This window comes from Lactuca virosa, chromosome 4, assembly GCF_052849685.1.
Source record: "Lactuca virosa cultivar CGN04683 chromosome 4, Lactuca_virosa_CGN04683_v6, whole genome shotgun sequence".
In the NCBI taxonomy this organism is placed as follows: Eukaryota; Viridiplantae; Streptophyta; class Magnoliopsida; order Asterales; family Asteraceae; genus Lactuca; species Lactuca virosa.
In genome coordinates, this window is record NC_136429.1 from 193,633,855 (window position 1) to 193,649,223 (window position 15,369).

Here is a 15,369-nt window from a genome sequence, read left to right on the forward strand (position 1 = left end):
CAACTTTCTATAATCTATACAAATCCTCCAGCCATTCATTGTCCTCTTTTTTTATCATTTCCTTATTCTCATTTCAGACTACTGTTTCTCCACCCTTCTTTGGAACACAATGCACTAGACTAATCCACTCAATATCGACAATCAGATTATTAATCCCAACATCTAACCATTTGATGATTTCCTATTTCACAACATCCTTCATTAATGGATTCAGTCTCCTTTGGTGCTCAATGGATGTAATCTCTCCATCCTCCAAATTTATCTTATGCATACACATCGCTAGACTGATTCCTTTTATGTCAGCCAATGTCCATCCAACCGCTTTCTAGTTTTCCTTAAGAACATCAATCAATTCTTTTTCCTACACACTAGACAATAAAGATGAGATAATTACACGAAATGTATCATCATCTATCAAATATGCGTATTTCAAGTGTGTCAGAAGTAGCTTCAACTCCAAATCCAGTGATTTTTCAATAGAGGGTAATGTTGGTGCAATTCCTCCTTGGCCCATCTCACATATTCCTTTATTTTATGTCCTTCAAATTCCACAATATCATGAGTCACTTTACTCAATTAAGCTATTTCTGTATTTACCAAGTAATCTATGACTCATACAAATGAGCACTATTCCATATTAAAAGGTTGCTTCATAGCCTTAAACATATTAAACGTCCTTTGCTCATCATTCACTCTCAATGTAACTTCCCCCTTTTTCACATCAATCAAATCTCCAACAGTAGCTAAAATGGTTTTCCCAAAATTATTCCACAATCGTTATCAGCTTTACAATCCAAAATGATAAAAATATGCAGGAACAAAGAGATTGTCAATTTTGATAACAATATCCTCAATCTTACCTTTTGGATATACCACTGATCGATCAGCCAGCTGGAGTGAGATAGTGGTTGGCCTAGCTTCTCCTACTCCTAATCTTCAAAAAATAGATAAAGGCATATGGTTGCTCCCAAATCACATAAGCCTATCTTGTTTATCTTTCCAATTCTACAAGGTAGAATGAAACTACCTGGATCATCTTTTTTTACGGACAAATTATTTTGGATCATTGATGTGCAACTTTTCGTCATTGCAACACTCTCAAATTCTACAAAAACTTTTTTCTTTGTAAGAACATCCTTCATAAACTTTGCATATGTGGCCATTTGTTTCAAGGCTTCAATAAAAAGGATGTTGATATGAAGTTGAGAAAGGATCTCTAGAAACTTCTTAAATTGCCCACCATCGACTTTGGACTTATTTTTCCTGGGTGAGAAAGGCAAAGTTGTTGGTGCTACTGTCACACCATTTCGAGCATCTTTTTCTTGGGCTTTCTTTTGATTTCCAACACTTGAACTTGTTGGACCCTCTTTGTTCACTTTATTCTACCCGTACTCTTCATCGGCTATGTCTTCAATCTCGACATACTCTTTTTCATCATCCTTCAATTCTTGCTTCTTCTTATCAATATCAACACTTACCAACTGTTGCTTATCATCGGTAGCTGGTAAGTCATGAATTAACTCCTTGCCAGATCTAAGTGTGATGGAATTGCATTGCCTCTTATCATTGTCATTACCTGGATTTTGGGTGTTACTTGGCAACGTTCCAAGTTCTCGGGAGTTCAGTGCTTGTGCTAATTGCCCTAATTGATTTTCCAAATTTCTCATAGCAATTGCTTGATTCTTCTCACGTGCCTCGGTCTTTTGATTTTTTTGATCATAAACTCCATCATGGCTTTCTCGAAAGGTGGCATCTCTTGATTTGATGAAGGCATTTTTGGTTTTGAACTACTACCTGATGCCTGGTGGAATGCACATCCTTATGGTCTCACTTGCTGATTTAGCATTTGATAAAACCCCAGTAGGTTTCGAGGCCTTTGCTGGAACTGATCTTGTTGAGGTTGCATTTGTTGTCCACCCCATGAGAAATTAGGATGATATCTCCATCCTGGATTGTATGTTTCAGAGTATTAACTGCTTTTCCTTGGGAAATTTTTCCTTCCCATGAAAAACACAAATTCAGGATTTTGTATGCAATCACTGTAATCATGCGCCACTTGATAAAATGCACAGAAGTCAACCTTCTTTTCTTTCACTCCACTGCTTAACATCATACTCTTAATCATAGACAACTCGGCTTCTAATGCATCATTTTGAGCTTTAAGACAAACATCATATGTTGTACTTCCTTTAAAACCACTTACATGTACCCTATCTGTGGGCCACTAGAAATTATTGGTAGCTATTATATCTAATATCTCCATTATCTCCATTATCCTATATCTCCATCATATGTTGTATTATATCCAATATCTCCATTATTCTTTATGAGCGAAGCTCCCCCACGTGATGTATCTACTAGCATGTGTGTTTGAGCATCCAAACCTTGGTAAAATGTCTTCAGTTTCACCTCATCAGCGAGTTGATGTGTTGGATATTTTCTTAACAAATTGTTCCATCTTTCCCAGACCTCCAATAATGATTCACCATCCATTTGTTGGAATGATGTGATGACGTTTATTAGATTTGCATTTCGAGTGGGTGGGAAAAATATTTTTAGTAATTTTTCACTTAATTCCTCCCAAGTGGTGATGGAATCAGAAGGCAAACACTCAAACCAATCTCGAGCTTTCCCTTGTAGTGTGTAGGGAAATAATCTCAACCTAAATGCATTAGCGGTCATGCCTCTTTGTTTGAAATTATCGCACATCTGGTTAAAGGAACGCAGATGGGACAAAGGCTCATCACTAGGCATGCCTCCAAAGAGACCATTGTTGTTGATCATTTGAAACATCACAAGTTTGAATTAGAAATTATCAACACTAATTGTTGCGTTGACAATCAGCGGGTTGGTTCCTTCGAAACTCTATTTCCATTATTGTTTATGTTTCCATTATCTCCCATTTCTTCTTGAATTCGAAATCTCCTCAACCCTCTCACGGTTCTTTCAATCTCCCAATCAAACACAAATTCAGGTGGTCTGAATCTTAAATCGACTAGAGTAGAATTTCTTCAAGATGTTTAAGAGTCTAATAACTACCTAATGTTCTAACTAAAAAGTAAAAATAGACCCCGACAACGGTACCAAAAACTTGTTGACAAAAACGCGTACTCGCAAGTATACAAGGTCGTGCAAGTAATATATTCGTAAGATCAGATATTGAACCCAAAAGGATTATCCTATCATAAGATAAGCTAGAGTGAACTAGGTAATTACTCGTAAAAGTGATTGTGTTTAATTAAACTACGAAACTAATAAAATAAAATAAAACTGAATCAACAAGGTAATAATGAAAAATAAAATAACCGACTAAACAAGCACACAAAAGTACAACGATTTAACAATTACGAGAAAAATGGGATTTAGTTGACTTTACGGGTTCAATGGTTATTCTATTGCAACCAAGTTGTCAAACTAATTATGTAGAAACGGATAACTTAACACCAACAAAAGTTATCAATTACATCTATGTCTCATGATTCGATTTAAAAGCATTTACTCATATCTCTATGTAGCTTGTGATTTAAAAAAAAATTAAGTTCAAGGTTTTTTTAAAAAACTTCATAATACACGTCTACATTAAGTTTAAGTGAAATAAAGAAACCACACATTTATATTCAAATGATGTCACAAATAAAGCTTCTCTCGAAGTCAATATTGCATGTAAAAATCTGAAATTTAAACCAAGCAAATTAACCCTAATTAAGGTTGATCAAGTGATAGCTAAAACTTAAATTTACTTGTCAAACTTCATATTTTAAAAATAAACACACATTTGAGTATAATATCCGAATTCACAAAATATAGTTTAACAAAATCAACCACACTAAAATGATCATCTCACCCAAGGCAACTAAACCCCAAAAAATTACTACTCCATAGAGCTAAAAGTTAAAACCATGAATGTGTAAAAAGAAAGACAACTGTTTATCATATCTTTAAATCGAGCTCTAAAAACAAATAAAATAAATAAACTTAAATAGCAAAAGAGAAAGAGCATAAAAAGAAATCAAGCTAAAGAAAAGAACCAGTATGATGTTTTCTCTTTTTTATGTGTCTGATAGCCCAAAATAAAGAAAGAGACAATGCTGCCATTTTGTATCCATTCCAAATTTGCACCAATTCCACCTTCTTTGACTTATGCGTTTGTCTTTCTGCTCATTTTTGTACTCCTGATCGCAGTCACCAAGGCGCAGCACCAGGTTTCCTCCCGTTAATCCTCTTCAATTGTGGAGGCTGCCCAGGGTCGACGGTTGTAGGGTTTTTTTTTTCTTTTTCTTTGTATGGTCTCTGTCTCCCAAGCTTCACGTAATTGCATGATATATATTATATAGAGCATAAGTACATAAATCAACCTCGAACTTTCAAGAATTGTGCAGCTTTAGCGCCTAGCTTTCAACTTTCAGCATGGTACAACTTTAGCCCTTGATCTCTCAACGTTAATTAAAACTTTATTTTCAGCTTTTGTTTTTCATACAATAACTGACTTCAACTTCCACGTCAATTCTAGTTTCCGGAACTACCGAATCTGCAAAAACTCGAAACTTCAAACTTGTAGATAATTGTGTTAGTCTCTGGAACATCTTGAATCACCTAAATAGAAGTCCCGAGGAGCCAAATATGATAAAAATTTGAGACGTGGTCAATCAGCCAAATTTCTTTCTTTCGGCTTTATTTGTTCGTGATGAATTTATCTTGTTTTGAATCCGTCAATTCCTTGTCGAAACCATTTGGACATAACTCATAGAATAAGTGGTGGGGGCCTAAGAAGCTTAGGCAATCTTGTATACACAATATAAAATTCGTCAATTCCGTTTACATTTTTGAACTTTATAAAAAGAAGCCCAACTCCCACCAAAACCCGTAGACTAGGTGGTGGGGAACCCGTGAGACACAGGTTTCACTTGAAATAACAAGTAAAATGAATGTTGTTAATTCCGATGCAAAGCACGAGGTGCTATATTTTGGATTTAATGCAAGGAAAACCAGCTGTCACCAACCTATAGAATAGGATGAGGGGAACTCAAGAAACTCGAGTTGCACTTGTGATGACAAGCGGTGATGAAGTTGTCATTTCATATGAGAAGCACGTGCTATATATTGGATTTCATGCAAAGAAAACCAACTCTCACCAACCTGTAGAATAGGAAGAAGGGACCTAAAAAGCTTAAGCAAACTTGTAAAAACAAGTTAATGAGTCCATTAAGAACTTTGGACTTCATAAAAGGAAGCCCAGCTCCCATCATCCTATAGAATAAAAGATAAGGAACCAATGCAAGACACGTCAAAAACCTAACTGAATGGGAACAAACATACCAACCCTGAAATATTAGGTCTATTACACTCATTAACGTAAATTTATATTTTTAAGCTCAAAAAATGATGTAAATTATAAAATCTAGGGACAAAAATAAACTTTTTAATTAATTTAGTGATCCTAAAACGAGCATTAAACATAATCTCATACAAGTGAGGGAGTTGTTTATGTTAATAGTTTATTAAATATAAGTTTATAAACCATAAAAGTCATGTCATAACATAGTTAAAGTATTATTTTACTTAACTAATTTACCGACGCTTATCTATTGAGCAAAATGTTCCTACTACATACAATCTTATTTCAACTCATATGAGTATTCAAACTACGTATAAATACAATTTCAATTCTATATGTATGCTTTTAGAGTGTACTATCAGTCTATAATGATGTAACACCTGATTCAAGGTATTTTTCATTTTAGAACATTGGTGTGTAATTAGTTGCAATTTTGGTCCTTAGGGGCATTATTGTAATTTTGGGAGAAGGGTGCGTACGTTGGGCATTCCTCCTGAATGTTGGGCGTACGTAATCAGGGTACAAACCCTAATTTTAGTGTTTGGAACCTATGTAAGCAACCTTATGTCCCAAGGTTCTCTCATTTCCCAGTCTCCATTTCCCTTTAGAGTCCCATTTCGAAACCCTAGCTTATTTCAAGAGAGAGTTGACATTTGTGTGTGTTTTGGTGTGTGTTTGGTGTAACTCCAAGATAAACAATCTTGGAGAAGGATCTTTGATCAAGGAGGAGCTTGTAGATCCAGATTACACTCATCATTTCTAGCTTCATTGAGGTATAAAGCTTGGACCTTGCTCATTCTTTGCTTAGATCTAGTTATTTTGGATTTTTTGTCACTTTTGGTCCTATGTATGAGATCTAGTGGAATTTTACCACTCCAAAAGTTATGAGTTGCTCCTCTTGATGTTTCTAAGATCCCTAGTCCATAAAGTTAGCATCTTGATTGTTGAGGATCAACCATGCATGAGTTCATGTCCACGTGGTGACAGTAGGATGCTAAATCTAGGGTTTGAGTTCATTTGAGACATGCAAAGGCTCCAAGTTAGTGACTTTATGGATTAAGACGTTCCCCAAGGATTGGATCTGAAATTTGAACATTTGGTCTTAAGCAATAAGGACTTAATGACATAATGGTTTAACAGGGGGCGTATGTCGGGAGTACGCAAGCGTATGCTACACATGCACGTCCGAGTCCCCGATCAGGCATAGCCATCTAGTATGATGGGCGTAAATCTTGAACGCTTAGCGTTCGCGATCTGGCCATGGGATTTTATGGTTTGGGCCATCATTGAACTTTAGGGTTTTGGGTCTTTTTTGGGCCACAGGTCTTTCTGATTATGGGACATTGTTTGTAGTTTGTGCCACTGACTTTGGGCCACGATTTTTGGGCCAACTGAGGGAAGGGTAAAATGGTCTTTTACCCTGAGGGTCGGGATTATTTGGTTAAAGTTCTGATTATGGTTTATGACCCATTATTTATTAGGGTTTTATTTGGTTGCTTAGTGTGGGGATTCTCCGGTTCAATAGCTCGATCATCTATTTGACTGACAGCAGACTAAGGTGAGTTTACTCACTATAATGTAGGACACTAGGGATTGTATGTGCTTGTAATCTTTGTGACTCATGTTGTATGCATGTATGCATGTGTGCCTGTTTTCTATATGTATGTGGGGTGAAATAGACCCGATACAGCCTTGTGCTCACATATGAGTTGAAATAGACTCGGGAGTGAAATAGACCCGGGGGTGAAATAGACCCCGTACAGCCTTGGGCTGACATATGAGTTGAAATAGACTCGAAGGTGAAATAGGATCAGGGGTGAAATAGACCCGGAATGGCCTTGAGCTGGAGTGTATGTTTGGTATGCGGTATTTTGGGGAACTCACTAAGCTTTATGCTTACGGTTTCCAGTTTATGTTTCAGGTACTTCCGGATCGAAAGGGGAAGAGCTCGGGATGATCGCATCGTACACACCATGACTTTTCGCTTATTTGACTCTGGTGTATTTTGGATGATTATGGATACATTATGATTTCCTTGTGGTTTTAAATAAACACGTTTGGTTGATGTTTTATTTAATATAAAAACAATACTTTTAGGGTTATAAGTTTTGGGATGTTACAAGTTCGTAGCAGAGCCTTGCTTTGAGGAATTCTGACATACGCTCGGGTGTGCCGAAACTCAAATTGGGGATTTGGTAGATTTTTCATAAGAAGAAATGTTTTATAAAAGAAATTTTTAGAAAAATAAAGGTGTGTAGTGAATGCAATCGACCGAGCTCAAGTAAGTTTTCCCAAAATACCCATACATGTTTTGTGATATGCTTTGAATTGTGAATCTGTGAATCGCATGTTAGATTAGGGCTAAGGATCTGCTCAAGATTGCATGATAGAATGCTAGGAGAGATGCCTTTATATGCCTACTGTATGAGCTTGTAGACTTGCATGCTAGTACTGATCACTCAGTGATAGGATGGTCTGTTTAGGTTATGCTTCGATTCGAATGTTGCTTGCTTTGCGCTTTTAGGAGTTCCCATTAACATCAACTAACTAGTAAGTGAATACACTAGGTTACATATTGTCGAGATTAGATAATTGTATAAGGTTAGGATTAACCCTATTACGTAACTCTTGTTTGAGTCCAACCGTTGTAGTGTGAGACCTTTCATTCAAGGAATTATCTAGTTTCGGTGATATGTAATTGTATTTGTAAGCTAGTTAGAGGGTGTTAGGGGGAGTTCCTTCTGCAGCTAATAGCGGAGAGTGGTGTGGTGGTAGTCCTAGGAAAAACTAGGAGGTGATTCGGTGCCGAGAGCCTTGTTTTAATAAGGGTTGTTTGGATTAATAGGGAAGTAACTTGGGGAATTCGGGACGATTCTTGAGGAAAGTACGGATATAAGTGGAAGGTAGTATGGGCTCGTATTACTGGAAGCAGAGGATCCGTACGCGAGTCAAGGAAAGTCACGATGATACCAGGGAGCGTGTAGAATGTAGGATTCTTCGCGTATATATATATATATATATATATATATATATATATATATATATATATATATATATATATATATATATATATATATATATATATATATATATATATATAATGATGGTTTGAATGGTTTATTTTCAGTATGGTGGTCACTCAAGGAGGTTCTGGTAGTGGCTCTGGTACCGGTTATGGTTTGGGTTCAGGCTCTGGGGTCGGACATATGGATGATCATGCAGGAGTTCATTTAATCATAGATTACACACAATATTCTTGAGCAGACTCATGTGATATTTGGTACGGTTAAGGAGGGTATCCTCGAGATCCTGGATGAGTGTTTGGGCGCTTTTCGTTCTGAGATGGTGGCGATGATGGGAGCTTGCACTTTGACTTTCCGTGAGTTCCGGGTATGTGGGGCTTCGGAGTTCTTTGGGAAGAAGGGCCCGATTGCGAGCAGGTATATATATATATATATATATATATATATATATATATATATATATATATATATATATATATATATATATATATATATATATATATATATATATATATATAGGGAAAGGTTATTTGGAAAACAAAAAAAACCCTAAAAATCATAAAAATGTATAAAAAAATACTTAGAGATCACAAAACTTTGTTTTAAATTTTTTTATGAAAAAATCGCAACTTTTTTAATAAAATCGTTGAAAAAAAAAATCAAAAATGGTTTTTTTTCAAAAACAAATTTCAGCGATTTTGTAGTAAAAGCTGTGATTTTTTCATAAAAAAATTCAAAAAAAAAGTTTTGTGATCTCTAAGTATTTTTTTTATGCATTTTTATGATTTTTAGGGGTTTTTTTTAGGGTTTTTTGTTTTCCATAGAATCTAAACCTATACATATATATATATATATATATATATATATATATATATATATATATATATATATATATATATATATAACATAAATATGAATGTAAACATAATTGAGAACGTAAATAAACATTAATATTAATAATAAATGTAAATAAACGTATATATGAAGCGTAAACGTTAACGAGTATATGTAAAAAACGATTAATGCATGTATCCTCCCCCAAAAACATAAAAAGTATAAAAGGGGTCGTAGAACTCACCCTTGAAGCGTGAAAAGTGTTCGTTTCGAAAATTAGGACTCATTTTGCGATTTGTAGACTTTTTAAAAGGAGACTTTTACGACAAACTGACACTGAAGGCTTACTAATCTGCTTGTCAAGAGCACATACAACTAATATTTACTTTGATCGGAGCTGTCACAACTGTCGCCAGAAAATCGGAGCTCCGTCGGTCACGGTGGCATGTAGCTGACCGGTGAGCCCTTTTTCTTGGTTGTTTTGCGTTGGAGAGGGGGAGCAGCTATGTCAGAGCAAGCGAGGGGAGGTGGTCGTGAGGGAAAGATTCAATGGAGGTAGGGTTGTTCGCGATTTCCGGCGACAAGAAATCCTCTCAGGCGGTGGCGCAACTTCCGAGAATGAGAGAGATAGAGAGTATGTAATGTCACACCCCGACCAAGGCTACGGAACATACCGGGCTGTGCGACTTAGTTCATTTATCACAGGTAAATTGAGTATATAACACAAGTATAACAATAAACAAAATAACATTCGTGTTCCATCTTGATATTTGAATACAAGGTTTTTACAAATAATAATACTACATGAATTGCGTTAACAGATAGGCATATAATACAACAACAAGTAAATAAGGTCACCTGTAATCCAATCCATCTTGAATGTATGTTTAGTGATTTACTGACAATACATGTAGTTTTGAGGGTCAACACAAGGTTGGTGAGAGTTACAAGTTTTCTGCTAACAGCAGTAATACTTTTAAAAAGTCTAAAAATAAATTTTTTTTTATGTATAGCAGTAGTTAAAACTGTGTTTGCAAGGAGTTTTTAAAAGCCAAAAATTTATTTTGGTATAAGTAAATCAATACTTAAAGCTATGTTTGTAATGAATCTTTGAATATCCTTGAAAACCAAACTGTACTGTTACATAAGTAATTTCATACTTAAAATAGTTTTGAAAGCAACCAAGCCCATGGTTTGTAGTGTGTGTTTGTGTGTGTGTGTGTGAGAGAGAGAGAGAGAGAGATTTCAGTTAATGTTTATAGTGAGTCCTATAATCGAACTATGTGATTGAATGTACCCCCTACAACGCTTCATTGGACATTTTAGTAACAATTGTAGACACTTATCACCCGTTTCGATTGACAGGGTCGGCTGGTAGATTTTAAGTGCCTTGTGCTAAGAAGAAAAATAGGGCCCTAAATAGAATTTTTTTTAATATATAAGGAAAACAAACTTAAGACGGTGAATTGTAACTTAAAAGTAAATAAATTTATTAAAAAGGAACATATGGAATTTTATAAAAAGTTTAAGGGCTAATTATGTAATTTCTGAAAACTGATTTGTTAAAAATATTGCAAGGAGGGGTTGTTTATGAAATATATAGCAAAAAGAAATGGGCAAATATGTAACTCTAATTTAAAAAAGTCAAAAAGAAATGGGCAAATATGTAACTCTAATTTAAAAAAGTCAAAATGCTAACTCTAATTTAAAGAAGATTTTAAGTGCCCTGTGCTAAGAAGAAAAATAGGGCCCTAAATAGAATTTTTTTTAATATATAAGGAAAACAAACTTAAGACGGTGAACTGTAACTTAAAAGTAAATAAATTTATTAAAAAGGAACATATGGAATTTTATAAAAAGTTTAAGGGCTAATTATGTAATTTCTGAAAACTGATTTGTTAAAAATATTGCAAGGAGGGGTTGTTTATGAAATATATAGCAAAAAGAAATGGGCAAATATGTAACTCTAATTTAAAAAAATCAAAATGCAGTGAAGAAGATTTGAACCCGCGTTGCTTTTACGTAGGAAGACATCTTTGCCAATTGGGCTACACAAATTTTATGTAATATCTTGAATAAATTCATATATATTTAGTTATTAAATATATAATTTAATTAAAACTCGGGCCCTAATTTTTTCGAGGCCCTGTGCGGCTGCCCCTCTTGCCCCTCCTTAAAACCGGCCTGTCGATTGATTGGTCGAGGTTGTAGCTAGCAACCGCATGTAGGGATGTCAACCACGTATTGATCAATACATATATATCTTGCTCTGAAGATTAATGTTTATAGTGTTGTGAGTATGCTAAGTGTTTATACTCAACTAATGAATATAGTCTCACTAAAAATTCCTTAACTAAAGTATGTGAATAACTCCCAGCCCTAACTTAATTGTGGTTAAGTCACTAGGCATAATGAATTTCATTGTATAAAGTTTATAAAAGTCGTGTATGCTTGTTATGTATGTAAAAGTGTAATGTACTCGCTTTTATAAAGATGTATGTTTCAACGTAACGAACATATGTACATGTATAAACTTTAAGTATTTAAATATATAAATATACATGAATAATAATAGCTTGAATCCTTGAAATACTCCAAAGTTGTATAACGTGTTTGTTATAATATACAATGTCACATAAAAATCATATATTTTTACATCATGTAGCATTTGTTGTGTAAACTAGTTATTTCATGATAAAATAACCATAATACATATACGAAAAGTTAATACAAGTTTATTTGTAACGATATGTTACATTGTTAAATAACAATTTTATAAACTAGGATTATTGTATTTTCGAATAAAATGATAACTTGTTTGTATAAACGATGTACATAGGCACATGTATTCCCCCCCCCCCCCCTCCCAAAAAAAATAATTAAAAATATATATTAAAAAGTGGTCGTAAGCACTCACCCTTGAAGCGTAAGTTAGAATTGTTCGGAGTTCGTTTATTTTTGGGAAGCTTGTCGTGAGAACCGCAAAGTCACGTTTCTTGAACTTTGAAATATTTCCGGGATTTTTTCATAACGAGTTTAAACTATTGGGGGCTGTTTGATAATTTAATTAACCAAAATAGGACTGCTTTGGTTAAAATAAATAAAAGGGAGGGACTGAAATGGTTTAAATTGAATTTATGTTTGACAATTCGACAGATTTTGTTAAGGATTTCCAATGAATGGGCTGAAATGCTTAATTTTATTCAAGTTTGAAGATCGAGATTTATTTTTTTAAAAATAACCAAATGAGGGGCTGTTTTGTTTAAAATAGAGTAAATTACACAAATCGTCCCTCGTGTAGGTGCCAAAATATACGTTCAGTCCCTATTTTTAGAAATTAACTCGGACTGTCCCTTATTATTTCAAAACTTACACGCTTCGTCCCTTGTTATTTTAAATTTACACATTGTATCATTTGGCAACCATAAAATGACTATATTGCCCTTAATATTTTAATTTTTTATTTAAATATAAATTATTTTATATTAAAAAAAAGAAAAAGAAATTAAATACCCAACCCACCCCTCTTCGTTCACTTTCCCCCTTCCCTTCCACCTTCCTTCTACCTTCTTTGTTTCCCGGTCACCGAACCCGGCCAACACTTCACCGACTTCATCTTCCACCGACGAACATCGCCTCACCGACTTCATCTTCCTCCGACGACATGGTTACAGAGGGGTGTGGATGATTTCTATTGTGGATCTTAGCATCGATTTTGATCTGTGATCCGAATCTGGTTACAAATTGTGACCTAGAGGTGATGAGTGGTGTCAGAATAGGAATATGGTGGTGTTGCCGGAGAAAGAGGAAAGTCGACGGCGGCTAGGGTTTTGAGTGGCTGCCGGAGTGCATATTTCTCTATAAGATCATTATCTTTCTATCTCTATATCTCTTCTATTTCCGTCTCCTTCCCCATCATCGAACCCTTGATGTTAGAAGCAAACCCTCACTTCAATGTTGTAGCCAGTTAGGAACAACCCCTCCAACCCCGGACCACAACAACTGCACTCATAACCACTGTCACATGCGGTGGAATTGGTGATGGTTTAGTAGTTCTACAGAACAAGGTAGGGAAAAGGAGGGTGGAGGAAGCAGTCAACAGGACCCTCTGATATTTCTTCCATCTCTGCTTTATGTGAAGAGTCAACATGTCTTTGGTTCAGGCTTCTAACAACGTAAATCCCCTCACAAAATCACATTGTAGTTCTGTTACTTTATCCAATTGAAAACGAAAACAAGATTGGATTCGTTTTCACTGGGGAATTTTGGTAGGGGATTCGATTTTAGAGATTGATTTTGGTGGGTGATTCGATTTCTTGAACTGTTGTGTGAGATTGTGTAAAAAATAAACAAAACTTGTGAAATGTTTTGATTTTGTGGGAATGCATAAAAAACAGAACATCTTATGTCTATCTATTTGGGGTTATTGGTGGCAGATTATGGGGCTAGAGGGTGGTGGTGGTGGTGGCAGATGGTGGTGGTGATGTCGGACTGATATCCCAGATGCAAACAACCAAACAAACGAAAAAACAAAAGAATGGGGATGGGAAAAGCCGGTGTCAAAGTGTGTGTGGTGCATATTTCTTTTCTTTTTGTTTTTTATATTAAAAATAATTAACAAATTAAAAAGAAACTAAAAAAGAAATGAAAAAGGGCAGAATAGTCATTTTAGGTCGGCAAGGATGAAACGTGCACGTTTAAAACAAATGAGGGATGATCCGAGTTAATTTTTGAAAATAAGGACTAAACGTGCATTTTGACACCCGCATGAGGGACGATTCGTGTAATTTACTCTTTAAAATACACCAAGGTTTTACGGAAAGGACTTATTTTAAAAAGAATGTTCCAGCAGGGGGGTCATTTGGTTATTTATCGAAGCAGAAAGAATTATAGGGCTTTTATGCCCCCGTCTTTGATTTATAGGGTTGCGAGGTACGATGGATGCCGATCGATTGCAGGCTGAGGTAGCGTCTCCGAGGTCGACGAGACCAAAGCGACGAAGGAACGAAGCAACGAACTCGGGCTCCCTCTCGTCCGGATGTGAGGTGCGAAGGGAGGAGGGGTACCTCTGATGTTTGGCCAAGTCGGAGAGAGAGAGAGAGAGAGAGAGAGAGAGAGAGAGAGAGAGAGAGACGAAAACAGCGATTATTGTGTATCCGACGAGAAGGAAGAGACGAAAACAATAAGGTTGCTCGTCTTCTGTCTTGGGGAAAGTTGCGAAGGGAAGGAGGCCAGAATAGGAGTTTTTTTGGAACAAGGCAAGCAGGTGAGGGAGGGGCTTCGGTGGTGTTTACTCGACGGACAAAGAAGAGAAATGCAAGAGCCTGCTTATCATCGGTGGCAACAGGTGGGTGAATGGGGCTGCTTCGATAGATTCCCTTTTCTTCTTCTTTCTCTCTTTTTTATTTGTTTTGATAGAAACCGATGAAGGGAAAGGGTGGTTGGGTTTGATGTTTGACAGGGGAAGAGGCAACAGTGAAGGGTTGCTGCCTCGTGGTCTCGCCGGAAACTGCTCCATCTGCGGTGGAGCTTCTTAACAGCAATCAAGAAGAAGACGAAGGGAGGAGTTGAAGAGGCAGTTTTCTCTTGTTCATTGGGGTAGGAAAACATATTAGAACAATGTTTTCAAGGGTGTTTGGTTGCTTGAAATTGACAGGAAAAAGAAGACAAAAACGGGATTGGCTATTTCCCTCTTGGCAATCAACACACGGTGTGTGTTCTTGACATCATTAATGTAGAAGAGAAGAGAATGGTAGTGGTTGTGTGATAGAGATATGTGAGGAAAGAGTGCAAGAAACTCTTTAGCGTGTGATATTTGTGAAAGATGAAGTGTAGAAGAAAAGTTATTTGGCTGTCAATTTCTTTGTACTTGGTAGATTAAAAGAAAGGATTTGGTGGTACAATGATGTATATTCATGCTATATACATGTATTTATTTAGGAAATAATAATATATCTATATATATTATGAGTTTGTTATATATATATATATATATATATATATATATATATATATATATATATATATATATATAGAGAGAGAGCTAGGTTCAAGTATTAAAAGTAATTATTGTGTTATTGTATGCATTAATGTGGGCCAATTATTTCAAAAACTTAAATAAGGATATGTAATCTTACCTATTAATTAATTTTGTTAACTAAATAAAAATTTAATTAA

General features: G+C 35.6%; 1 protein-coding gene across 1 annotated transcript; it reads right to left on the reverse strand.

The window, feature by feature from the left end:
- Positions 1 to 627: 627 nt before the first annotated feature.
- Positions 628 to 1,163, reverse strand: LOC145105455 (uncharacterized). The gene is made up of 3 exons (XM_079042556.1): positions 1,028 to 1,163; positions 861 to 929; positions 628 to 743 (listed from the first exon to the last, which is right to left on the reverse strand). The coding sequence occupies exons 1-3, from the start codon at positions 1,161 to 1,163 to the stop codon at positions 628 to 630; spliced, it is 321 nt and encodes a 106-aa protein (XP_078898682.1).
- Positions 1,164 to 15,369: the final 14,206 nt, after the last annotated feature.

Coding starts and splice junctions, on each gene's coding strand:
- LOC145105455 (XM_079042556.1), bottom strand. CDS start 1,163: ATGGCCACATATGCAAAGTTTATGAAGGATGTTCTTACAAAGAAAAAA. Junction 930..1,027: donor CGTAAAAAAAGATGATCCAG/GTAGTTTCATTC, acceptor TTTGAAGATTAG/GAGTAGGAGAAGCTAGGCCA. Junction 744..860: donor ATCAGTGGTATATCCAAAAG/GTAAGATTGAGG, acceptor AAACCATTTTAG/CTACTGTTGGAGATTTGATT.